This window comes from Ips typographus, linkage group LG11, assembly GCF_016097725.1.
Source record: "Ips typographus isolate SLU linkage group LG11, UJ_Ityp_2.0, whole genome shotgun sequence".
NCBI classification, from domain to species: domain Eukaryota; kingdom Metazoa; phylum Arthropoda; class Insecta; order Coleoptera; family Curculionidae; genus Ips; species Ips typographus.
Window position 1 is genome coordinate 5,560,067 of NC_138432.1, and position 26,607 is coordinate 5,586,673.

At 34.7% G+C, this 26,607-nt stretch overlaps 3 protein-coding genes across 5 annotated transcripts; 1 reads left to right on the plus strand and 2 right to left on the minus strand.

The window, feature by feature from the left end:
• The first annotated feature begins 661 nt into the window (after positions 1 to 661).
• On the plus strand, positions 662 to 12,256 carry Tusp (WD40 superfamily protein Tusp). Of its 3 annotated transcripts, none has more exons than XM_081988908.1 (18): positions 662 to 1,036; positions 3,180 to 3,344; positions 3,396 to 3,578; positions 3,639 to 3,939; positions 4,209 to 4,468; positions 4,523 to 4,747; positions 4,802 to 5,030; positions 5,100 to 5,329; positions 7,301 to 7,445; positions 7,498 to 7,624; positions 7,677 to 7,882; positions 7,935 to 8,107; positions 8,160 to 8,434; positions 8,485 to 8,882; positions 8,935 to 9,117; positions 9,963 to 10,150; positions 10,204 to 10,401; positions 10,454 to 12,256. In XM_081988908.1, exons 1-18 carry the CDS (start codon positions 941 to 943, stop codon positions 10,568 to 10,570), a joined length of 3,699 nt encoding a protein of 1,232 aa, XP_081845034.1. In that variant the 5' UTR covers positions 662 to 940; the 3' UTR covers positions 10,571 to 12,256. The 3 variants fall into 3 exon arrangements, with proteins under 3 accessions (XP_081845034.1, XP_081845033.1, XP_081845035.1); XM_081988907.1 differs by having other exon boundaries at positions 663 to 1,036; positions 5,079 to 5,329; XM_081988909.1 differs by having other exon boundaries at positions 665 to 1,036; positions 3,639 to 3,906; positions 5,079 to 5,329.
• On the minus strand, positions 12,184 to 16,044 carry gfzf (GST-containing FLYWCH zinc-finger protein). The gene is made up of 5 exons (XM_081988910.1): positions 15,732 to 16,044; positions 15,619 to 15,677; positions 15,429 to 15,570; positions 15,251 to 15,368; positions 12,184 to 12,505 (listed from the first exon to the last, which is right to left on the minus strand). The coding sequence occupies exons 1-5, from the start codon at positions 15,870 to 15,872 to the stop codon at positions 12,270 to 12,272; spliced, it is 696 nt and encodes a 231-aa protein (XP_081845036.1). The 5' UTR covers positions 15,873 to 16,044; the 3' UTR covers positions 12,184 to 12,269.
• Positions 16,045 to 21,787: 5,743 nt separating this feature from the next.
• On the minus strand, positions 21,788 to 24,765 carry LOC145735309 (neurotrophin 1-like). The gene is made up of 3 exons (XM_081989156.1): positions 24,603 to 24,765; positions 23,255 to 23,625; positions 21,788 to 22,120 (listed from the first exon to the last, which is right to left on the minus strand). The coding sequence occupies exons 1-3, from the start codon at positions 24,654 to 24,656 to the stop codon at positions 21,949 to 21,951; spliced, it is 597 nt and encodes a 198-aa protein (XP_081845282.1). The 5' UTR covers positions 24,657 to 24,765; the 3' UTR covers positions 21,788 to 21,948.
• Positions 24,766 to 26,607: the final 1,842 nt, after the last annotated feature.

The following is a 26,607-nucleotide window of genomic DNA, read 5'->3' on the forward strand; positions in this document are numbered from 1 at the left end:
TTGCTCACACTCAGTGCTACACAGGTGACTCAAAAAGTGTCCTGTTTTCGAGATTTTTGAGGCCAAATTTTGTACGTGAACGATTTGCTTGAACTGTGACGTCATCACTCAAAGTGCCAAAAGTCACTAAATGGGACATTCGGTATATTTTTAGGTCAGTAGATTGCGCTTAAGGCTACATAGTGACTTAAAAAGTGCTATAAAAAAGTGTCCTGTTTCGGAGATATTTGAGGTCAAAGGAATTGCTTGCAAAGTGCATTAAAAGTGTCAAAAGTCAGGAACTTCAAATAGAACACCCTATATATTTTTAGGTCATTCTATTGTGCACATTAAGGGCTACTCAGTGAACCAAAAAAATCCACTTTACTATTATTACGGTTATATAAATCTGAATTTTTTTTAGACGTAAAAATTTAGCTGAAAACTCATCTAAAAAAACACCAAACAACTTTCAGACCATAAATTACTACATAAACGCCCCAGGGACCCCGCATTCTACCGGAATTGATTTTCGTCAACCACAAAGTCCCATAAATACGGCTCCGTCAATTTTCATATCGCCCCGTCATTTCCCGGAGTTGTTTACAGTGCAGCCTGGATTTACATAGTCCCCCCAATTAGGTAAAGGGGGAAAACTCCGGAAAATGGACGCGTGTGCGCCTCTGGTCGTGCGGAATTTGCGCCAACTCGGAAAATCCCAAACTCTTTGAGTTTTCCATGGAACGCCAGATAATCAATATGGCCTAGTGCCCGTGTGGGTTTAGTTCAGTGTTTCCACGTTCGCGGAAAATTACTCGGGAACGATTTTGTGGGGTTAGTGCTGATGGCCAGTTTTGGTAACAAAAGTTTAGGCTGTGACCACCTCTATGTTAGCTAAATAACACTAAACTCATTCTGGTGTAAAACCGCAATTTCGGTTGGAACATCCTTGATTTTGAAAATGCATCTCCATTTCGAACGCACTGTGAATGCACGAAGTGATTGTCCTATTCTATCATTAACTTGGATGGGAAAAGTTCCTGATGAATTACCTGAGGTAACTATAAATTTCACTACAAACCTATTTACTTAAAAAATTGCCTTCAATTGAGTTAGAAGAGACGAGTAGGGGAATGCTTTGCAATTACTCATCAGGAAGTGTAATTTCCTTTAGTTAATTACTCGAGCGATTAGTTTCCCACCCTGTCAATAACTCCATTTTGTTCCAATTCCACTAATATTACAGCATTTGTTCTGATGAAATGAATTTAATATAGGTTAATGGAGGTAAAGGAATTTACTTTGGAATGTTTAGAGCCTCTATTCTGTTAAAGTTTTATGGAGTACGTGCCGTCCTTTATCCGTTCCAGAGGTATAAAGAATGCAAACGGTTTTATTTTATACGTCTACGAAGGTTGATGTTATATTTTCCCTTAAGGGATTTTGTGGGTGTTTCTTTATTCTGGCAACGGTGCAATTTAGGATGCCCTTAAGAATTTAATGCGAAAAACGGTTTCAGAACCTTTTAAAGAAAACTTAGCTTAGCTTATGTCAGAACAAGATTTATCTAGAGATAATAATTTGTTCTTGTAGCTTAAGCAAGTAATTGGAATATTCATTTCTATCCAATACCATTCAGAGAAGAATTCAGATATTTAGAGACCATTCGAATTCCATAGCAAATCTATAAAAATCCATCAATCAAATGGCGTAAAAGTTTCTTACTGTCTTCCAGTAGTCAAATTATAACCAGAAGTCTTTTTTCTGTCTTTTGGTAGTCAAAAGTGCTGTTTAGAAGGCTTCCTCAAGACTTTGAGTTGTCATATGGACACTGTAAGCATTTTCAAAGGTGAAATGGTCGAATTGAAGCTAGAAAACCTTTGATTGAAAACAGGAAGCTTCTGACTGTCTTCCAAAAATCAAATTATAACCATAGAAAGCTTCTTTCTGTCTTTTGATAGTGAAAATTGCTGTCTGAAAGTCTTGCTTAAGACTCTTAGCTGTCATATTAATACTGTAAGCATTTTCAAAGATAAAATTGTCAAACTGAAGCTAGAAAACCTTTGATTGAAGACAGGAAGCCTCTTACTGTTTTTCAGTAGTCAAATTATAACCAAAAGGCTTCTTTCTATCTTTGGATAGTTAAAAGTGCTGCCTGGAAGCCTTCTTCAAAACTCGAAGTTGTCATATTATATACTGTAAGCATTTTCAAATGTGAAATTGTCAAATTGAAGCTAGAAAACCTTTGATTGAAGACAGGAAGCCTCTTACTGTTTTTCAGTAGTCAAATTATAACCAGAAGGCTTCTTTCTGTCTTTGAATAGTTAAAAGTGCTGTCTGGAAGCATTCTTTAAATCTCGAAGTTGTCATATATTATATACTGTAAGCATTTTCAAATGTGAAATTGTCAAATTGAAGCTAGAAAACCTTTGATTGAATACAGGAACATTTTTTGTGTTTTCCAGTAGTCATATTATAACCAAAACACTTCTTTCTCTCCTTGAATAATCCAAAGTGCTACAAGAAGCTTTTCTCAAAACTTTGAGTTGTCATATTAATGTTGAAATTCCTTAAGTAAAAATTCAGACACTCCATTTAACATTCCTAATATATTTTCCTTCTAAAGCCCTTAGGAACAGAATGTCTCTCTAAGGATTTGATAGAGAATTAAACTAGCTACAATTTTTCCTTTTAGACTTTTTCTGAATTCTGTCAAGGGACAAAAATACAGAAGGTGTGTACAGAAGGAAGTGTTTTTCAGTGACTCACAGTTCATGTTCTTCGAAAAATAACAAAAAATAAGGGCAAAATGTTTCTCTAAGAATTTCGTAGAAAATTAAGTTCCCTACAATTTTTGTATCTTAACATTTCCCTGAATTTTGACATGTAGCTGAGTTACTTACTCTTTTCTATTCAATATCATTTTTGGAAGTTTTTTGCTTATTACTCTTCATACGAAAACTTTTCGTTGTGTTATTTGATCGACTAAACTACTATCTTCCTGTAATAGTAATACCGTTTTGTGGGGATTATGGTATTAATGAGTTCAGTACAGAAAAATGGTCGCATGTTCTTACAGAATTGCAGATTATCGATCAGTGTTATTACAGGATTTTAGAAATTGTTACAAATCCACAAAAACCTTCCTGGTTGTATCAAAATTTAAAATTTAAAAGTAAGCACCCTAAATGTGATTACAGGATGAAGGATGGAAACTAAATCGCAACAATTACTACCAAGAAGGTTGGTTGGCCACTGGAAATGTCAGAGGAATCGTTGGAGTAACCTTCACCACCAGTCACTGTAAGAAAAACGTTGATTTTCCCTTAAGAACCAACTACAACCTTCGCGGACATAGATCTGAGGTATTCATCTATGCCTGAAAAACGCTCATTTTTATGCAAATTTTATGGTAGGTGATACTGGTTAAATGGAACGAGCCTTATCAAAAGCTGGCGTCTTGCGACAGTTCCGGCATAATTTTCGTCTGGATAAAATACGAGGGACGTTGGTCGATCGAACTGATAAACGACCGAAACACCCCGGTCACGCATTTCTCTTGGTCACACGATGGACGAATGGCTTTAATTTGTTACCAAGTAATTTACATCCTTAAATAGAAATTTGATCAGATATTTACCAGAAATAACCATCTTCAGGATGGTTTTGTCTTGGTTGGTTCCGTAGCTGGGCAAAGGTACTGGTCCTCCATGCTGAACTTGGATTCCACCATCACTTGCGGTATTTGGACTCCAGACGATCAACAAGTGTACTTTGGTACAAATTCGGGACAGATTATCGTCATGGACGTCCATGGAGCTATGGTATCCCAAGTACAGCTTAGTGGAGATGTTGGTATCACTTCCATGGCTTGGAGCTGCGAAAAGTTCAAAATGGAGGAGGGCGAAGACGAATGCTCTAGCTCAGGTACCATAAAATGTAGGCGGTTTTATCAAAAAGGTATTTTAATAGGATTTTCTTTGAATGGATGTGGTTTGTTGTTACGTGATTGTGGTGTGGTAGTATTGACAGTCTAAGTCATCTGTATATTGTATATTTGCTCATCAAGTTTATATTTGTTTAGAAATTTGTAGTGATGGGTAAATTACCAGTAAAGTAAATATTTTATGTTAATTTTCTACTTTTGCGGTTCTCGCTAACTTTGTTTTGTTGTGCAAAAAATTTGCACAACATGAACATTAAGTATTTAATTTTGGTCCTTTTTCAAGGGGATAAAAAATTTATCCTGGCTGTGTCGTTGCATAACGGCTACGTTTATCTGCTATCGACGTTCGACGATGTGGCGCCCATCCATATAAACACCGGATTACAAGGCCCTTTATGCATGGAATGGAGTAATTCCCGAGAGTTACTGGCAGTGGCGGGAATAATCTTAAAATCTCCCACACAAACCGAATACACCAACATGCTGAAGTTTTACACTGATAAAGGGATTTTGTTGTATCAAACCTTAATTCCTGATACCCAGGTATGGATTCCCAATCTGTTTGTAGTTTCAGTGATGGTATTTTTGATGTTTAAGGCCAGGGTGTCCACATTAACTTGGGGCCACAACGACAAAAGGCTTTTTATAGCCACTGGAACCCAGATTCACATAGCTTGGGTGGCTAAGAAGATTGCTTCATTGCAATTACTCTGCAGGCTGCGCATTTACAATTTATTGGCCAGTGAGGCAATGCTCTGCAAGCTGCCTTTGCCTATTAGGCTTAGGAATATTATAGGAAATCTTTTTGCTCAAACAATCAGGGTATTTCTTGAAACAGTGTAATCTAACAAGACTTTGGAATGTGATTTAATTTAGTGTTGCGTACCAGAACCAAGTGCTCTACGCGAATTCGTCTCCAGACCACCAGCAGGATCAATAAGACTGCACTGCACTATGATTAGACACGACGAAGACTGCAACATATCTTCCGGGACTTGTTACACTCTGTATTTGGAATACCTGGGAGGTTTAGTGCCTTTACTGAAAGGGAAACGAACCAGTAAAATTCGGCCTGAGTTTGTTATCTTTGATCCACAAGTTGAAGGTAACTTTAACCAGTACTCAGTACTAGTTAATAACAATTAACCCACAGATTTTCAAAATAATGTGACAGACCCTAAGAGCTCTTCAAGCTCATCCACTTCCACTACCAATGCTAGTGGAGGTATGAGTGACACGTCCGAATCAGACAAAGAGGAAGGATGTACGGCTTCTCCTCGTATGCAACGGAAAAAGAAGAGGAAACAAAAGGGGGAGAGGGGTGAAAGAGGTACTACGTGGCTTTACAAGACTGACGTGGAGTTGGAGCAAGAAGACTTAAGTTATATGGATACTTTACCTGAGGTATAGTAGTAGTATAATAACTCTCTGTCCCAGAAGAAATGGCATATCGAAATTCGCTTATGTCTTATATTGGTTCTCGATTTTCATTTTGAATTGCCAGAGGCCTCTGAAACCTTCTTAAGCTTATTACCGCTGTTTTTAAGGTGCCAGAGGCCTCTGACAGCCATTTTGTATTGCCAGAGGCCTCTGAAACCTTCTTAAGCTTACTATGCATTGTTTTTAACGTGCCAGAGGCCTCTGGCAGCCATTTTGAATTGCCAGAGGCCTCTGAAACCTTCTCAAGCTTATTACCGCTGTTTTTAAGGTGCCAGAGGCCTCTGACAGCCATTTTGTATTGCCAGAGGTCTCTGTAACCTTCTTAAGCTTACTATGAATTGTTTTTAAAGTGCCAGAGGCCTCTGGCAGCCATTTTAAATTGCCAGAGGCCTCTGAAACCTTCTTAAGCTTACTATGAATTGTTTTTAAGGTGCCAGAGGCCTCTGGCAGCCATTTTGAATGGCCAGAGGCCTCTGAAACCTTCTCAAGCTTATTAAAACTGTTTTTAAGGTGCCAGAGGCCTCTGACAGCCATTTTGAATGGCCAGAGGCCTCTGAAACCTTCTCAAGCTTATTAAAACTGTTTTTAAGGTGCCAGAGGCCTCTGACATCCATTTTGTATTGCCAGAACCCTCTGAAACCTTCTTAAGCTTACTATGAATTGTTTTTAAGGTGCCATAGGCCTCTGGCAGCCATTTTGAATTGCCAGAGGCCTCTGAAACCTTCTTAAGCTTACTATGAATTGTTTTTAACGTGCCAGAGGCCTTTGGCAGCCATTTTGAATTGCCAGAGGCCTCTGAAACCTTCTTAAGCTTACTATGAATTGTTTTTAACGCGCCAGAAGCCTGTAGCAGCCATTTTGTATTGCCAGAGGCCTCTGAAACCATCTTAAGCTTACTATGAATTGTTTTTAACGTGCCAGAGGCCTCTGGCAGCCATTTTGTATTGCCAAAGGCCTCTGAAACCTTCTTAAGCTTACTATGAATTGTTTTTAACGTGCCAGAGGCGTCTAGCAGACATTTTGTATTGCCAGAGGCCTCTGAAACCTTCTTAAGCTTACTATGAATTGTTTTTAACGTGCCAGAAGCCTCTAGCAGTCATTTTGTATTGCCAGAGGCCTGTGAAACCTTCTTAAGCTTACTATGAATTGTTTTTAACGTGCCAGAGGCCTCTGGCAGCCATTTTGTATTGCCAGAGGCCTCTGAAACCTTCTTAAGCTTACTATGAATTGTTTTTAACGTGCCAGAGGCGTCTAGCAAACATTTTGTATTGCCAGAGGCCTCTGAAACCTTCTTAAGCTTACTATGAATTGTTTTTAACGTGCCAGAAGCCTCTAGCAGCCATTTTGTATTGCCAGAGGCCTGTGAAACCTTCTTAAGCTTACTATGAATTGTTTTTAACGTGCCAAAGGCCTCTGGCAGCCATTTTGTTGGTGATTTAAAAAGCTTTGTGCTTGTTGAACCAGACATCCAGCGAGGTGCGTTTGTGGTACCAACTTCAGACCTCTAACTTGAGGCATTCCTGAGATATTCAACAAAAACAATGAAATCCTAGAGTCAATTTTGACAACCTCTAGCGGCCAAACGGTGCAACTTAGACTTGCCCGCTCAACGTCACATGATAGCCACATTCATTAGCTTTCTTTTGTTATAGGGTGTAATTATACAGAATGTTTCAAATAAACGAGTTATGAACGATTTTTTGGAAAAGTGCACAAAATTTGGACTAAATTTTGGATTTTTTTGGGCTACTGTACTAACAGCGGCCATATTGGATTTACTATTCAATTAAAATTTAGTTCGGTAAATATGTTGTTAAAATGACACAAAACTTAAATATATTATTATTAATATAATATTACGTCACTGCCACTAGCTCTGGGACAAAGTGTAGTATACAGAATAATTAGCATTAAATTAAAGGCTATATCTTTCAGCAAGTACGATTGGTGGAAGTCACATCAAATATTTGGGGCACCAAGTTCAAAATCCACGGCCTGGCAACTGTGGTACCAGCAAATTTGGGACAAGTAACTTACAAAACATCGTTACTGCATCTGCAACCCCGTCAAATGACTTTAGGTACTACCATTTATTAGAAATACTACCATTAACTACTCCTAACAATTTGTAGTGATGACAGAACTGAGGGATGATTTCCCTATAGGGCCTGACCCAACCTTCAACCCCAATTTGTTTAGCGAAGATGAGGAAGAACAAAATTCAGGGGTGCAGGAAGACAAACCTAACAAATGTTCCAGGTTGTTTAAAGTTTTTCTTTGATTCGGTTGGGGTTTATGTGAGTTGTTGCAGGGTGAACATAGATAATTGTCCTCCAATTGCACCAATGTCCCCTCGTACTAGTGCTTTAACAAGACAGAAGTCGTACCTTAATGGTGAAGGTACGAGCAGTGGTAAAGTGGAAACAGTGGAAATTGAAGATCGTGATCACGTCCGTCCTCAGAACTTGTTGCGTCCAACTAAAAGCCAAAATTCTACCAGTTTTATTGGTCCGCTAGGTTAGATTTCTGTCTTTGAAAAGCAAACGTTTTGTAAATTGAGTAATTGCAGGTAAATCAAGTAACCAAAACCAAAAACACGCCATATCGCCTATTTGCTGCGAAGTATCCGTTCCTGCCTTGCAATCGCCTAAAAATGCAGTTGCTCCAAGTGATATCATCTTTGACAGACCTTCAGTTCCAACAATTCTATCTTACTCTACAAACAGTACTGCCACTTTACAAGTCAGCCAACTTAAATAACCAATCCAACAAAACTAATTAATTACCATTCCAGGTTAAACCAAATTTTGAACAGCATTCAAGTAGTAAAAACGATACAGGTACCGACCAAAGACCGATTACTTTAAGAAAATCAACGGCCCAATCAGTTTCTGAACCGTCATCGAGTAGGGAGAATCAAAAATCAGCAGTTCAACGTGCAGAAGACGAGACTTTGTTCATTATTTCTGGCCTAATGACTCGAAGTTTAAGTCTTGGATATTTTGAAATATTGGACGCCCAAATGGTTCCACCTAATTTTAGGTATTTCAGCAGAGAAAATCACAAAAGGTTTGTCTTCAAACGGATCATCTAGAATGTGCATTAATACTGATTTTCAGACTAGTTTTGGTTAGTAACCATAAAGACCCCAATAAAAGACGACATAGTCGTTTAAGACACAGGCCAAACGGAAAAATGAGTGGTCATTTAAAAAACGTGGGGAAATCCAAAAGTCTGGATTCCAGCGATATTTTCCACAGTTCCTGCCAAAGTCCTAGCTTCATAGCCACAGAGAAACAAATTCTGGAGCAAATCGAGCCTGCGGAGAAAAATCCTAGAGTGGAGAGTGAAGGAGGTGACAAAACTACAACAAACAATCACAATAACAATAAAAAAAACAAGAAAAGTAGTAAACGTAGTAAAAGTAGCAACAATAGCAACAGGATGACTGCTAGAGAGTTCTTTTCTTCACCGTTAATGAGGCGAAAGAAGGATTCAAGCAACAGTACAGGAAAAGGTAATTTGGTTTTGCTGAACAGTAGTACTCCAACTAAATAACTGTTTAATAGGGAAGGAAGAACCAGAAAACGCTACAGGGGACTCTAACGGTGTTCCAATTCACACTCAAGCCTTAGCAAACCTGGAGAAGCTGATCAACAGACTAAAAGAAGACGATTCGTGTCGAAGCACACCTCCAGGATCCCCAAAACTTCCTAGAAGTTCTCCGTCTTCTCCAGCACCAAGCAAGAAAGGTAAATCTTATTTTTGTGTCAATAAGCAAGAAATGCTCAAAAAAAAGTATGGAGGGAAATGCTTAAAGGAGAATTTTTGACTTTTTCAGTCCATTTCAGTCAGTATTTTCGAAATCTCGATGTTACGGCACTGAAATTTGGTGTGTAATCAGTAAATTGACCTTAAAATCCAGAGACGTAATGTATTTTTTCCAAAAACAAATCTTACTTTACTGAAACTCTGATCATTAACATCAAAAATGAAAGAATTGTCAATTAAACATAATTTTAGTCAGTATTGTCGAAATCTGGGGGTTACGGCTGTTTCCAATCTGTCCAAACTGACAAGTTCAACTAATTTCTTTGAAGTGTGTTTGCTTGCAATGTTGCCAAATTAACAAACTCTCCTAATTAAGATCGAAGACTTTTTGCAATGTTGCCTAACTGACAAAATTTGGTAATTTGGTTCAAAAGTGTTCTTGCAATGTTATCAAACTAACAAATTCTACAATTTTGGTTCGAAGAGTGTTTGTAATGTAACCAAACTGACAAGTCCGACTAATTTCTTTGAAGTGTGTTTGCAATGAAGCCAAAGTTTTACTAATTTAATTTTTATTTTTTTTTATTCTATTATTTTTTTGTTTTTTAATTTATATATTATTTTTTTTTAACTCTGATCATTTCCATCAAAAATTAAAGAATGTCAGTTAAAATACAATGGAACACAATTTCAGTCAGTATTTTCGAAATCTCATCAAACTGTGATAAATCCTCTCCAAATTTACGAAATCAAAAATTATATTCCAAGCATTTTCTTCTAAGAAGAGTTAAAAGTGAAAAAGTTAAAGTTAAAAGTGAATTTATAGGATTGAGACCTCAATCAGCATCACCGATTCGTCGAAAAATCATGAATTCCCCATTTTTGAGGCGGAGATACAAAAATTGCCAAGAAAGCTCAGACGACGAAGGTAACAACGCTTCGGGCGATGAAGTGTTCAATGGTACCAACTATAAAGACCTGGAGACTTTCCAAAAGTCCCAGTTGAGGCAAAAGGTACTAATAAACTAGATCAAGGTGTTTTTAGAGCTGAGAAATCGATGTTTCAGTTAAAGAGGGGTAAAATCGAGCCCAATGGAGGTAGCTGTTGCAACAACAATCAGAATGTGCCTCAAAGAAGGGAGTTTGTGATGCATAACAAAGCGCCCATGTGGAACGAGAACAGTCAGGTGTACCAGCTGGATTTTGGAGGGAGAGTTACACAAGAATCGGCTAAAAACTTTCAAATTGAGTTCAGGGGGAAGCAGGTTTGGTGTTTGGTTCTGGATGAATCATGTGAAGTAAATTTTGGTTTTTTAGGTTATGCAATTTGGCAGAATAGACGGCAACGCCTACACTTTGGATTTTCAGTATCCATTTTCGGCGTTGCAAGCTTTTGCCGTAGCTTTGGCCAATGTGACGCAAAGACTGAAATAGTCGGTGCTGGGGCTCCATCGTGCCAAAAGGAGGTGTCGTTGTCGTGTGTCCGATTCGAACCTTTTTTGTCCTTTATGTTATATTGCTCGAAACCGACTGGTTAATCGAACTTAACTTTCAAAAGTTAAAAAAAAAAATCGGTTACAAGCTTTTGGACTGTTTTGAAGTGCGTTTTATATTGAGTGGGGGTATATGTGCAATATTTATACAATTTTACTGACAGTCCAAGTCAATTTGTAAACTTGGTTTATTTTATGGTTCTGGAAAAAGAAGTTTCATATACAGTCCTAGAGCTAGTGGCAGTGGCGTAATAATTGTCGTTTATTTTCTATTTCATGTCAACTGAGCAAGATGAAAATTTGACGTCATTAATTGCAAATTACAAATTTTTAAATTTATAAATATTTGTGCTTGTTTGGAGCTGGCGATCAGAAATAAGTCCACGTCCGTAATTTGACAATGTGTCATCTGATCAACATATTTGAAAATTCGAACAAGTGTCACGTGAGGAACTATCAAATGACTTGATATGATATTTCTGAACGCAAAACGAATTGATTGAAATTGAATTTTTTGTTTTAGTTTTTACTTTGTGTTATTTGTTTGTAGTTATTATATAATTATTTTCGTTTAGTGTCATTTTGACAGCAGAATCATATTACCAAGGTCAAAATTTACCTTGGCGGAGTTATCCACTAATCCATGGTCAGTCAATTCAATTTCAGAGAAATTAATTTTCAGGTAAATTTTTGTGCAATTTTCCAAAAAATTCTTGTCATCTTTTACGCGTGCCACGACCTATAAACTGTCAAAATTGCCATAGTTTCAAAGTCATCTCCAAAACCGTACCAATTAGAGCAAACTGGATGTTAGGTTCGGGTTCTTCAGTTTGAACTTAGTAAAAAAGTCACTTGGATTGATATGGCCGCTGTTAGTCTAGTAAACCTAAAAATTCCAAATTTGAGTCAAAATTTTGCGCACTTTTCCAAAAAATCGTCTATAACTTGCTTATTTGAACAAAACAAAATAACAATAACAAAAGAAAGCTAATGAATAGAGCTATCACGTGACGTCCTCACATCAAAATTGACTATTTTTTTATTAAATATCTCAGGAACACCTCAAGTTAGAGGTTTGCAATTTTAACACAAACGCACCTTGTTGGATGTCTGGTGCAACGAATCAACCAAAGCAACCACAAAATACCAAAAAAAATCTTAAGAACTAATCTAAGACATTTCAATATGACATCACTGCCACTTCTCCTGGGACAGAGAATAGTTTATTTTAACTTAATTACAAGTTTCAGCTAGTGGAGTGTTCAGTAGCTTTGTTTAGCAGTTTAGTTCTTCCTATTTAGCTCAAATTTAACATTCCAAACTAATTTAAAAGTCAGAAGTTTTGATAATTAAATTGTTAACTAGGAAATGACCGTTGAAACACTTCAATCAAATTTATATTAGCACCAGACATATTTTTAAAGGAATTATTGGACGCTAAATCTCTTGGTGTATCTGTATTTTATACATGTTTATTGCAATCAATGTTATGTGTTATATCTCTCGTATTAATCTCTACTCTGGTTGTTCACAAACGTTTTAAGTTACACACCATTCAATGTTATATAAATTTATTAAATTGCGTTACAATCTCAATGTTACAGTGAGTAAATATTATTTGAAGCTTCCTGTTGTTTTTATTAACCTTTTCTGACTGGATGAATCGGATGTACCATGTGACTCAAATCTGGGGGATTTTTTTCAAAAGCGCTGATTTCCTTCATGCCAGCTTCCACAATTGTCCAGAGTTGTGGATATTCTTGTTTGTAGTTGTTGTACCATTTTTGCACTAGTGGGTAGTCGGATATGTCGAAATTTATGGCTTCAAGGCACATTGTTGCTGTAACTAGCTGGAAATCTGCTATTGTTATGTTATCTGGAAGATATAGAGTGCTTGTTTATGCAATTAATCAAATAGTAGTCATTTTTTCAATAAATATTTAATAGTGATATATAATCGAAATATTTTGATTATGACACACTGATTCATCTTTCGATTATTAAAACTGAGCAATCAAATAATCGAATGACCGAGAAGGTAAAAACTACGATTTGTCTGGAATACTTCAGGAAAACTGTCCCATACTGTGATCTTTAGAGCTCCATGCTCAAACTGGGAAAAGTTTGTCAGTTTTGACGTTTGTGACAGTTGCTATATGATACTAGAACATTATTTACCTAGACGGTGACCTGTCAACTGTCAAATTATAACTCCAAAAGCTATAAAACACGTTTTGTTTCGAACAGTAAAAAAATGCACTGAACTTTGATTCTGGCAGCTTCATGTTATGATTGAGCAAATTTTGATGTCTATGACAGCAATCATGTGATACCGTTACACTATTTAATTAGACAGTCACATGACAACTGTCAAAATAGGGACTAAGAAGCTGAAAACTACGACTTGTCTCGAATACTTTAAGAAAACTGTCCCATACTGTGATCTTTAGAGCTCTATGCCCAAACTGGAAAAATTTGTCAGTTTTGACGTTTGTGACAGTTGTCACGTGATACTAGAACATTATTTATCTAGACGGTGATCTATCAACCGTCAAATTATAAATCAAAAAGCTATGTTTTCAGTTTTGTTTCGAACAGTAAAAAAATGCACTGAACTTTGATTCTGGCAGCTTCATAATATGGTTGAGCAAATTTTGACGTCTGTGCCAGCAATCACGTGATACCGTTACACTATTTAATTAGACAATCACATGACAACTGTCAAAATAGGGATTAAGAAGCTGAAAACTACGACTTGTCTAGAATACTTCAAGAAAACTGTCCCATACTGTAATTTTGACAGCTTCATACCCAAAATGGAAAAAGTTTGTCAGTTTTGACGTTTGTGACAGTTGTCACGTGATACTAGAACATTATTTATCTAGACGGTGACCTATCAACTGTCAAATTATAAATCAAAAAGCTATAAAACACGTTTTGCTTCGAACAGTAAAGAAATGCACTGAACTTTGATTCTGGCAGCTTCATGTTATGGTTGAGCAAATTTTGACGTCTGTGACAGCAATCACGTGATACCGTTACACTATTTAATTAGACAGTCACATGACAACTGTCAAAATAGGGGCTAAGAAGCTGAAAACTACGACTTGTCTCCAATACTTTAAGAAAACTGTCTCATACTGTGAGATTTTTAGAGCTCCATGCTCAAACTGGGAAAAGTGTGTCAGCTTTGACGTTTGTGACAGTTGCTATATGATACTAGAACATTATTTACCTAGACGGTGATCTATCAACTGTCAAATTATAAATCAAAAAGCTATAAAACACGTTTTATTTCGAACAGTAAAAAAATGCACTGAACTTTGATTCTGGCAGCTTCATGTTACGGTTGAGCAAATTTTGACGTCTGTGACAGCAACCACGTGATACCGGTACACTATTTAATTAGACAGTCACATGACAACTGTCAAAATAGGGGATAAGAAGCTGAAAACTACTACTTGTCTCGGATACTTTAAGAAAACTGTCCCATACTGTGATTTTTAGAGCTCCATGCTCAAACTGGGAAAAGTTTGTCAGTTTTGACGTTTGTGACAGTTGCTATATGATACTAGAACATTATTTACCTAGACGGTGACCTGTCAACTGTCAAATTATAAATCAAAAAGCTATAAAACACGTTGTGTTTCGAACAGTAAAAAAATGCACTGAACTTTGATTCTGGCAGCTTTATGTTATGGTTGAGCAAATTTTGACGTCTGTGACAGCAATCACGTGATACCGTTACACTATTTAATTAGACAGTCACATGACAACTGTCAGAATAGGGATTAAGAAGTTGAAAACTACGACTTGTCTCGGATACTTTAAGAAAACTGTCCCATACTGTGATTTTTAGAGCTCCATGCCCAAACTGGGAAAAGTTTGTCAGTTTTGACGTTTGTGACAGTTGTCACGTGATACTAGAACATTATTTACCTAGACGGTTCCTTAGGAATTTATGAGTAAACCGTCAAATTAGGGATCATGAAACAGTAAAGTACATTTTGTGTTTAACGTTGCAAGAAAACTGTTTCAAATTGCGTTTTTTAGGTTGAGCAGCTTTGACGTTTGTGACAGTAATCATGTGATACTGGTACACTATTTAATTAGACAGTCACGTGACAACTGTGAAAATAGTGACCAAAAAGCTAAAAACTACGACTTGTCAAGAATACTTCAAGAAAACTGTTCCATACTGTGATTTTTAGACTGGGCAAAGTTTGTCAATTTGAGATTTCTGGCAGTTGTCACGTGATACTGGAACACTATTTACTTAGACAGTGACATATGAACTCTAAATCTATGACACAGACATGACCAACTGAAACAAAATTTCTGTTTTCCTCAAATTTCTAAAAATGGTTCGAATTTCCTAGTAGTGGAAAACTTTCTGCTGCAAAAGGACAAGAACTTTTGAATTTGAAGAGGAAATGTCAACAGAAAGGATCTTCAAGAACAAAAAGTTCTGATAGTTACTAACTTTATACTTCTTTGGTTAACCACAAGTTGATGAAAACACATAAATCTCTGCACAGTGGGTGATTGGGTCAAAAAAAGCTTGCTCACAAATTCTTCAAATGTGTACTTTCCATTAGTATTTTTCTTAAAAAAAAACTACCTGTCGCAGCATATTTAGTTCCTGTCCTCTTTAAGTAAGTGTTGAAGTTGTTTAAAGCAATGTGCGTTTTCTTCAAACTGAGTGGAGTCCTTTTGTAGTCAAAGAATATTGGAGCCATCTGCAAAAAAAAACTGTGTAGGAAAGTTGATTATACTTGATTGATTAGCAGGAGTCTTACAACATGTTCTGAAATATATCTGTAGTATGTTGACAGGTTGAAACACAGCCTGTGGTTCACCAAAGCCCTTTCCTTCAAATTTGTAGGGTATAAAGTTTGGTCTTTCGGGTATTTATCAGCCAAGTACTGTAATATGGCATTACTGCCAAAAACACCATTAAGTGACTACAAAACTTAGGTTACTACTAACCTTTCTCCTAACTGAAACCCATCGTCATCCAGTACTGGAATCTCTTTTTGTGGGTTTTTCTATAATTTCAACTGTTGAGTTTTGGTGGGTGGTGAATTGTTTCCTACACTTACCAGCTCAAACTCTTCAGTCATATGCTCCCCAACACCAAAATCCACGTTCACCAACTTGTAATCGATGTTCAAGTATTTCAAGCACTGTTGTACAGCCAAGGAGGGTGGTCCATCAGACACAGAATACAGGATTAAAGGCATTTTTTCCACTTAAACACTGAATTAACTAGCTTCAATTAAGAGTATCAAAAGCAGAGTGCAAGAGACCTTGATACATCCGACCAACTGTACGAATACTGGTGAAACCACTTTCATTTACATTTAATTAAACATGGGAATGTGTTTGCTGAAAGATGAACGCTTTAACAAAACACACCAATTTGAAATAATAATTAATGTAGTTTAAACCTTATCAATAGATTAGAATGGTTCGATTTTTTTCAACTGCGTACAAACAGGTTATAATACACTTTCTTTTGCTCTTACATAATAGAAAAATACTGTGGTTTTTTATCATCGTTTCCTTATTACACCACTGAGTTTAGCTTGTTTTGATATCATCTTAATCCACTTCCTTTTGTGGAAGATTTGTGTTCCAAATTTATAAAAAAACGATTCTAGATATTTTTTTCCTATACACAACCAATTGACGCTAATTGGGGAATGTTTCGTGTACGAAAATCTATTTTTAAGCATTGATTTCCAAAAATACTCTCAATTTGTTTTATATGCTACAATTGTTGTTTTTGGCCTCTGGAAAACGGTTTAGAGGAGGCTGCACTTTACGATCACTAAAATCGTTTTAAGCAGATCTTCTTTGACTTGTTTTTGCACTGATTGAATTGTAAAATATTTTTTTATGCAAAGTGCCAATAACAATAATTTAGAAATAAATCATATAAATCGTTAATTTTAAAATAGCACTAAAAATATTTAGTTGAACAAGTCATATGATTGCAATCTGAATTATTTCGTAAATAGTTTCTTACATACATTGTGTAAATGCTTATTTTAAGTTATGCTAATACTTACATAATACACACTTTTGATACTGCAATGCTTGATTATTAATTACTTAAGCTAAAAATTGTAAAGAAACCTGCCACAATTTTGATATTTGCTCAAATAGTTTGAAAAAGTAAGATGACAATATTGTCCATCAACTTTAAATTCCACTGTTTAAAAAGGTAATTTAATTAAGCCAGAAACACACAATCAAATGTAATAAATGCCAAAAATGTACTGATAAAGGTATAAAATGCATTCAACCCTAGTCAAACTGATTTCGTTACTTTTCAAGTAAGTTTCGTTGTTTTGTACCTCTATGGGATTGAATTTGACAGTTTTCAGGTTTAGGACAAAACTGTAGCTGACGGCCAAATGTCATAATTGTCAAAATTCCACTTATAAGGTAGCATTGTAGGACCTTCTAGAATCCACCAAGACAGATTCTTCTAGAAACTTTCAGTGCCCTTTAAAACTTTCTGAAACCTGTCAGGACGTTCCAAAGCATTCCCAAACCTTCTAAACTTTTCTAGTATTCTAACACCTTCCAGAACGTTTCAAAAATTTCTCGAAACTTGTAGGTTTTTGTAAAACTGTCTAGAAGACGTGGTCCAGTTTTAAATGTCAATAATTCACCAATCCATAGCCAATTAAAAAATAAGTTGACATTCATTATGTCATTTTCTTGAAAAGTGCTTCCTAAGGAAAATACAGTCCTTCAAATTTCTGTTTAAAAAATCGTTTTTTTTGTCATAACTGTCAGACCGTTGGAGCAATATTGATCAAATTTGGAACAAGCACTTTATTACACGTTATTACGGTCAAAGACCCAAAACTAACCCAACCCAACTTAAAAATTGTCTTGGAAACGGAAAATTCACTTAAGAAGTTTAAAAAATATTATTGTAGCCAGTTTTCATAGTTTCCAGACAAACTGAAAGACTTTAGTTTTGAAAATTGACTTTTCATGCAAATCGAGAGACTTTAATACTAAAAATTGACTTGTAGACATAAAAACTACTTTTTCAAGAATTTGTTACTACAAATTCATACATTTAAACCTTAAAAATTGACTTGAACCCCAAAATGTGACTGAACTAATGAAAAGTGACACCAGAAGTAAGTTTTCATAATTTGCAGACAAATTTCAATATTTTAGTCTTGAAAATAGTCTTAGATGCAGAACATTGACATTAGATTCATGAAAATTGTCTTAAAAATTAACTTTTCGTGCTTTTTACTTTGCTTTTCATTTTCATCAAATTCTGGACTATTTTTAGTGCTTCAAAACTGCTTTCAGCTTGGAAAATCGAGTTTCAAGACTATCTTCACCAAGTTATTGACATAGCAAACTTAAAAAACAATTTTTACATTCTTCATAGATTTAAAATGGCATTCCAAGCTTTGTCACTATTAAATCAACTTCTAGACACCTCAGTGCTAAAAATTCGGGTATTTCTTAATAAACTAGACTGTTTTTAGTGTTTTAAGGCTGTTTTCAGTGCCTCAAATCGAGTTTCGAGACTATCTTTACAAAGTTTTTGACGTATCAGGCCTAAAAGCCAGTTTGTCCACTGACCATAATCTTGAAAATGTTATATCAAGCTTCTTCACTATTAAATTGACTTCTACACTCATAGGTGCAATAAATTGTAGCATCTCTAAGAAATTCAGACTGTTTTTAGTGCTTTTTAAGACTGAAAAATCGAGTTTAGACTATTTCCAAAAGTCAAGTTTCTTCAGTAATAAAAGTAAAAAATTTTGGTACCAAATGCTACAATAATAGTTTTGAGAACTAATTTTTAGAAATAAAATAGTCCGAAAAATTAATTTACTTCTAGACTTGTTGTCCAGTCCAGAAAATTCAGTTGTACACCAATTAGTCTTGAAAGTCTTGAAAATATACTTTTGGACTCTCTTTAGTCGTAGTAAAGTCAGTTCTAGCATTAAAAGTCAACTTTTATATTATTTTTAGTAGTAAAAAATTAGTTTCATGCACAATACAATCTTTGTCTTGATTTCCGGACTTTTTTTAATTCTTGAATGCCAGTTTCAGACACTCAACCAGGATGGCAGTCTGAGAAAGCGAATCATAAGACCATTCCTAGTAGTAAAAAAGTTTTTAGACTATTCAGTACAAATTTGGACTTTCACAAGTCTTGGATGTTCAGTTTTAAACTATAAAACGATTTTTTAAATTGAAATTTGGAGGATTGTATCTTCCTTAGAAAACGTTTTTCAGAAAAATGACATAATGCAAGTCAACTTATTTTTTGATTAGCTATCAAATGGTGAATTATTGACACTTAAAACTGGACCACCCTGTATATTACTAAATTTACATTCCAAATTTCTGAATTAACCATTTCAGTATTAATAAAGCAACTAAGTGGCTTTAATTTACAAAGCCTCATTACCATTACAAAACTTTGTCCGGTAGTTTTATACATTCCACAGCAAAAATTTAATATAATTTAGCACCCATTAGTAGCAGCTTTATGAATTTGCGTATATCACTAAACATTTTGAACACTAAGTTTTAAAGGTAATCATAACATAGATCAGACCAGTTGTTGATTTAGTTATGTTTGTTTATATGCCACAGCCTAAGTTATTACACATAAAGTATGCAGCCTTTTTAAATGATGATGTTCTATAACTCATAAAATTGACTGAAAACTCCAAGGTGCCTATCCACGTAGTGATCTGATGAAATACAAAGTGTTTTCACACTAAATTCATAAGCGATTTAATATGTTGTAGCAACTTGATCGTCTTAACGATTGATTGAGTTAAAAACCACCTCATAATCGTCATAAAACCAGAAGGTAGATAGTTAAGAGGTTTGAAAATGGTGTGATAAAACAGCAAGCAGAAACTATCAAGCTAATGAGCGCTATTTTTGGTTAAAGTAAACTGCAACTGAGAATGCAAACAGAATGGAACAATCTTACAGGATTTGTGTGAAATAAACAATTCCTTTCACTATGAAGTTTTCATGATATAATAAATCTTTCAACAATCTGGATAACATTGTGCGGCAAATATTTACTACTACCCAAGAATAAATTGCACTAAACTGCATTATTTTTACTAAATCGAGTTAATTACGCAGCGTAACTGTTTCCAAGTGAAATTTTATGCAAAGGAAGGGAATCCCTCATTTATTTTCACTTCATCAGCCGAATTTATCATTTTTGCTGTTACTTATGTAAGGATGGAAATCATCACGAACCACTTTTAGGTAATTGAGTACGGAACTTATTAGGAATTAATTATCTCTAAACCACTGACCTGTTACAACATGCAACAGTGTCAAGTTTTAAGATATTTCCTTACCAATTTCATTATTTGTCACCGGAAAATTTAGTAATTACGTAGAAAATTGGCCAATTTTTAAGTTGCATAACCAGAAGAATGAAAATGTTCAGTGAATTCAGTTGGTTTTACTGATTTTATTTTAGTTCAAAATTGCTTTATGTTTGTTCCTTTTTAACGTGTGATTATGATGAGTATGTTAATTAATTAATTTACCTCCCAAAATCGATTTTTTATTACTTCTTATTGGCTGTCTCCCTTTTGTTACAGTAACGCACTTTAAATTATTCTAATTTAGATTGTTTCATAGTTTTTCAGTATTCTGGGAAAGCTCAGGGAATCATATTAATTTCATTTTTCTATATGTTTATTACTCACTAATTTTGAATACACCCATTACCTGAGTAAAGAGTCATTATTCACTGCTATTACCCCCTCGTGAGTAATAAGTGACGTAACAGTTAATAGAAACATAAATGTTTTGAATGTAACGTTTGTGAACGTTTGCTTCTTCATTTGTCAAATTTAAAATATTTTTCTTCGTTTAGAGAGTAGTAGTGTTACCAAAAGTTTTGAGAAGACTTTGAACCATTCTAGAAGATTTCAGAATGTTCTAAAGTCAATGCTAAAATGGTATAGAAGGTTTGAGTATGCTTTGAAACGTTCTGGCAGGTTTCAGAAAGTTCTAAATGGCACTGAACGTTTCTAGGAGAATGTAGAAGTGTCTTGGTGGGTTCTAGAAGGTCCTACAAAGCTCTAGAAAGTTTTAGCATGTTCTGGAAAGTTTTGGAAATTTCTAGTCAGTTTTACAAAGATCTAGAATTTTTTAGTACAATTTGAACCGTTCTAGAAGGTCAGAATGTTCTAAAGTCAATGATAAAATGGTCTAGAAGGTTTGAGCATGCTTTGAAACGTTCTGGCAGGTTTCAAAAAGTTCTAAATGGCACTGAACGTTTCTAAGAGAATGTAGAAGTGTCTTGGTAGCTTCTAGAAGGTCCTACAAAACTCTAGAAAGTTTTAGCATGTTCTGGAAAGTTTTGGAAACTTCTAGACAGTTTTATAAAAACCTAAAAGTTTCGAGAAGACTTTTTAAACGTTCCACAAAGTTTTAGAAAGTTCTAGTCAATGCTAAAATGGCCTAGAAAGTTTGAGAATGCTTTGGAACGTTCTGACAGGTTCTAGAATGTTCTAAAAGATTTTGGAATATTCTAGAACGTTCTGAAACGTTTTAGTAATTTCTACAAAGCTCTAGAACGCTAACATTCTGGGAATGTCTTGAGAATTTGGGGTTTGTATATTGTCTGTGTAAGAAGATTTTACAAAACATTAGAAGAGGCTTTCTGAAGGTAGCGTTGCAATTTGTGTAAACCACTAATACTTGGAGAAAATAAAAATAATTCTAGAATAAAACCTTCTGAGGATGATTTACCTCCAGGTAGGCAAGATATTTTGACTGTCAAACTTTATAGAATTTATTGAGTAAAAGTCGTAAAATCACTTTAAAGAAAGTGCTAAAAACTTGTAATGTACAACGTTTTTGAAGCTGTCTAGAAGAATGGAGAAACTTAGAATATCAAACCTTTTAAAGATAACTTTGTAGTAACTAGGAAATACAAAAATGTAACAAAACTATGGAGAAAAGATGCAGAAAATGATTTGCAAAACGAAGAACACTTGAAGCACAACAACAACAAAATCTCTTTAAAAAAAAGTTAAAAAGACAGAAAGAGCATTAAAATATGCTATCAAACTGCTACGTAAAACTAACGTGGGTTGAATAATTACACTTAACATTTTGGTGTTTTATTATTTATTTATAAAAAAATCACAGTAAAAAAATATAAAACAATTAATAAATAAACGATTTACATCTAAATGAAAATAAATTAGGACGAGATACAGATAGAGAGCATGAAATGTACGTAGATGCACTTTGATTGGTTGATTTATTAGACTAGTATCGATATTGGCTACACACACAAGTACTTGGCACTTTAAACTTCCCATATTCCAATTTTCCCTGTTTGGAAAGGGAAACCAGTCTCACCACGTTGTATTTTTGCGTACATTGAGTACCGTATTTGAAAGGCATCAGATTTCGTTCAATGCATGGTGCTTTGGGTTCTCTGCAATTAAAATTACTGTCAATCACATCATTCATCATTATTCCTTTAAATTAGTAATGGGTAAATTACCGGTAAAGTAAATACTTTATCAGGAAAGTTTGACCAGTAAATTGCAAATACTGTGTTTCTGGCAGTTCAAGTTTTGACACCGCTTTTCTCTTTGACTGTACATTTTGTAGTGTATTTTTAGGTTTTCTGATTGGAAAATTAATGAGGATTCCAAAAATGTGCTTAAAACAGTCGTTTTCTTACTCCAAGTGGGTTTTACAAGCTATTATGTCCCTGACTATTCATTCAAACTGTGTTTCTGGCAGTTCAAACTTAGACACCGCTTTTCCCTCTGACTGTACCAAATTTTGTAATGTTTTTTTAGGTTATGTAATAGGAAATTTAATGAGGATTTCAAAAATGTGCTTAAAACAGTCAATTTCTTACTCCAAGTAGGTTTTACAGGCGATTTTGTGGCGAAACCGTGTTTTCCACAATTTCAACTGATTTCAAAATTTGTTGCATCAAACCAGTTTTTGCTACATAACTCAAAAACGGAGTAAGTTACGAAAAATTTGAATGGAACCAGAAATGTTCCTAATCAACTTTGCATGACCGTTTTTGCATCCAATATACAGGGTGTGCAAGAAAATTATAGTGGTTCACTATTTTTTTCACCCTGTATGTAATTTTTAAGATATAATTTTTTACTCTACGCCACTGGAAAGAGGATCTCAAAACGGTTCTTTTAAGTGGTTGAACCACCCTGAACTCCCAAAAATAACCGAGTTATAGGCTGTTCAAATTTCAAACCAAAATTTCAACTGATTTGAAAATTTGTTGCATCAAACCAGTTTTTGCTAAATAACTCAGAAATGAAAATTAGGAAAAATTTGAAGGAGAGCCAAAATGTTCGTATAGACCAGCTAAACTCATCCCTGAAAGTTTCACAGTCAGTCAGTGCCTCTACTATACAGGGGGTGCATGAAAATTGTAATGATTCAGATTTTTCAAATTAATGGCAAATTTCAATTGGTCCCATAAATTTACTGGTGAAATTGGTAAATTTTCCTGTCGCACTGAATTTTACTTTCCCTTACCGGTAAATTTACATCCATCATTACTTCAAACAGTAGAACTACTTACACGCAAGTCTCATAGACCACAGTTTGAACAGAATCATCCACATTGACTATAAATCGTCGTTCTCCAGACAAAGAATCGTAACCTTGTTTGGGGGTTGTGGTAACCGTTTTCGTTCTACACAGATTATCCAATTCAATTACGGAATTCCTGTTGGTGGCTAACAGCGAATCGTCCGAGGGTTCTATCAAGGATGTTTTACTGAACAGAGGCATATTCTTTTTTCTTTTCATCAATTTTTTGATGATTTTTGTTGGATAAGCGGTGGCATCGTCGCAAATATCAGTAAAACTGCAACGACTGTTGTTTAGTTTTGGTATCAGTTTTGGTTTGATTCTGTTGTGTTTCTTCGATGGTATTTCTTTGTTTGGCACCTAAAACAAAATTTGTTACTTTAAAAAATTGGTGCTAAAACATGGAAATTTCAAGAGAAAAATTATACTCATATATGAGTTTCAATGAGGATAATTTGAGATATTTGTATGAATATTGTGATAATGATGAGTTCTGGAAAAAACATTAAAATTTTTCACTTTAGAAGATAATTAAAAGCTTCTTGATTAGATGTTTTAAATTTAGTGTTTTATGCTAAGTTGCGATTGGTCAAGAAAAGCAGCTTTCAGCTTGTTGCTTTTTCTTGACCAATCATGAACTTTACCCAAATGCTGCTATAGAGTGATTTAAAAGGTGTTCAAAAAAGGGAGAATAGTAGGTATGGTTCCATCAAATCTTTACTTGTCCAGTTGTTCCATATTTTGTATTAGAAACAGTTAAAGAAAGTGTATATTGAGTTCAGGATAAGAAAGAAAAATCAGGAACAGAATCCTAAAAATGAGAGCTTTGGTATCTGGAAGACTCATACGAGATAAATCCCAAAATTAATCTAATTCATAACTGAAAAACTACAACCATTCAATAACATGCACTTTTTCCCAAAAAGTATACTGAGTTAAAATAACTTCTAAATATAACAAAAATAGCTTAACTAACTGGTAAACATGTTTTTTCCCTCAATCCAAGTCACATTTGCGGTAAGACTTGATTTTTTCAACAAGTGCTATTTTTCTGCCTGAAATTTCAAAGTAAACTTGCCTGGTCTTTACATTGATGGGTTATTTAACATTTCATCATCATAAAGCAAGATTTTAAACGCAGAATCAATGTAGGAAATTGCGATTTACACCGCCTTAATGTACACAAAACGTATTTTATGCGGTTGTTTGATGCTGTTAAACCAAATTACACTTTCCAGACTTTTAGGAGAAATTTGTTGGGAAATGTCAAGCACTGACACTGGAATTGGTAATGTAATTCTGCTGGTTAATTTGAGGAAAATTTAAATAATACTTACAGCTAAGGTAACACACACAAACACACTAATCAAATATAAGCAATGGGTCTTCATTGTCGTTGCAGTTGGTATTGATGACTAGCAAAAGTTCGTGTTTCACAGCCTAAAGTTCGCGATCTAAAGACGCTAGTTTAACCTTAAACTCGGGATTTGTTTAAAAATGTTGGTTTATTTTATCTTTTATATACAGAGCGTTACGTAGCTAATGACGTATTTCGTGATGGTGGGTTGCTATTGGCAAAAATGTTTGAGAATGAAAAACTCTCTTCCGGTGAACGTAGATAGGAATTCCGAATGATACATCTATTGATATTCCCGTGGTTAAATAATCAGTATTACTAAGGTGATTTGATAATTTTTGTCATTAATACAGGGGATTTACCCATAATATTGAAAAAAATGAGTGTACTGTAGTGCAACTAGTTTTGATTGCAGTTTCGACCATTTTGTAATCTTGATGCTACTTGATAATTAATTAAAAAATCATCTGCATATTTTTGAATGCAACTGTTAATTTATTGTTTGTAGTTTTGTCTAGAAATTGATATTTCCCTGACATGACATGAGAACCATCAGAATTATCTCCCTAAAGCTGTAAAACCAAACACACTTGGTAAAACAACGCCTTTTATACCTTCATCAGTGCATTTTTGACATTTATACCATTTGGTTGTCTGTTTCTGACTTAATTTTAGTCTATTTTTAATTATGGTAACAGTCAAAATCCTCTCCAATATACCAAATACCAAATCAGGTATTGTTATGCAGATGACACTGCATTACAGGTATTTAGCAAAAACCAGATTTCAGCTTGTTGCTTTGAATAGAGTTAAAACATGTTATAACATTGCAATTTCAATCAATTTCAGCATCCCACTGTTAGCAAAAAGTTTACTACTCAAAAATTACTAGAAAACATATTTTTAAGTATCTGTGTGGATGGTTACTTTACACAATCATCCATGTAGGTGAAAAGTTAATTATCTTCGTTTTATGATTCACATAATCCATTGATCTATCATTTCCTGCATACTTCTAATTCCAAATAAATTGCCACCAAATTTCCGGTACTCGTCAATATTCCAACAGATGGTTTTAGTCACTGTGATAAACTAAATTTGGTTTGAGGCAGACTATTAGAGATTAAAAATGACTTGATTTTCGTGGAAGTGTACTAAAAATTCTCTGATATTCATATTTTTAGTATGTAAATAAATATTGACTAATTATTATTCTACTAGTTGGTTATGTTGTTAATACAATTTAACCAGCTCAGTCTGAATGAATGAAATGAAGAACATTGCCGTAGAAGAAAGAAGAACAATGCTGGGATTAAGATGAAAACCTTCTTCAAAATATAAGGACGTTTTGAGAAGTAATGCCTCTATTCTTTATACAGGGTGGTCCAGTTTTAAGTGTCAATAATTCACCATTGGATAATCCAGTATTTTAATCCTAGGAACGGTAGGATTTCAATTGATGCAATTGAAGCAATTTCAATTGATTTTTTATACAGGGTTTCCTGAAATTAAATAGCATAAAAGTGAAACAGCAAATTTCAGCTTGCATGATAATAAACCCACCCTGTATATCTACTTAATGAGTTTATGACCAGTCTGGGGCAATTACCACTGTCTAGCTGGATTCTTGTATCTTTTAGTTTAAAATGATTCTAAAGGATTCAAATTTGGTTTACAATTTTTGACACTGAAAATAGTAAAAAACAGGATTTATGGACAAATTTTATTGTTCAAAAATTTTATAGATAGTGTAAAACTCGACATTCAAGACTTGTTAGAGTCCATATATTTGTACTGAATAGTCTAAAAAGTTGTTATTCATTACTAGGAATAGTCTCAAAACTCGTTTTTTTAGACTGAAACCTATTGTCGAGTGTCTTTTTAAACTACTTAAACTACTTTGTAGAAATTACTTTACCAAGACTAAAGAGTGTCCAAAAGACTATTTTCAGGACTTTAATTGGTGTACAACTCAAATTTCTGGA

Coding starts and splice junctions, on each gene's coding strand:
- gfzf (XM_081988910.1), bottom strand. CDS start 15,872: ATGCCTTTAATCCTGTATTCTGTGTCTGATGGACCACCCTCCTTGGCT. Junction 15,678..15,731: donor TGACTGAAGAGTTTGAGCTG/GTAAGTGTAGGA, acceptor TTGAAATTATAG/AAAAACCCACAAAAAGAGAT. Junction 15,571..15,618: donor GGGTTTCAGTTAGGAGAAAG/GTTAGTAGTAAC, acceptor TGTTTTTGGCAG/TAATGCCATATTACAGTACT.
- Tusp (XM_081988907.1), top strand. CDS start 941: ATGCATCTCCATTTCGAACGCACTGTGAATGCACGAAGTGATTGTCCT. Junction 7,625..7,676: donor AAACCTAACAAATGTTCCAG/GTTGTTTAAAGT, acceptor GAGTTGTTGCAG/GGTGAACATAGATAATTGTC. Junction 10,402..10,453: donor TTGAGTTCAGGGGGAAGCAG/GTTTGGTGTTTG, acceptor TTGGTTTTTTAG/GTTATGCAATTTGGCAGAAT.
- LOC145735309 (XM_081989156.1), bottom strand. CDS start 24,656: ATGAAGACCCATTGCTTATATTTGATTAGTGTGTTTGTGTGTGTTACC. Junction 23,626..24,602: donor TTGTGTGTGTTACCTTAGCT/GTAAGTATTATT, acceptor ATTTTGTTTTAG/GTGCCAAACAAAGAAATACC. Junction 22,121..23,254: donor GTGGTCTATGAGACTTGCGT/GTAAGTAGTTCT, acceptor TTTTAATTGCAG/AGAACCCAAAGCACCATGCA.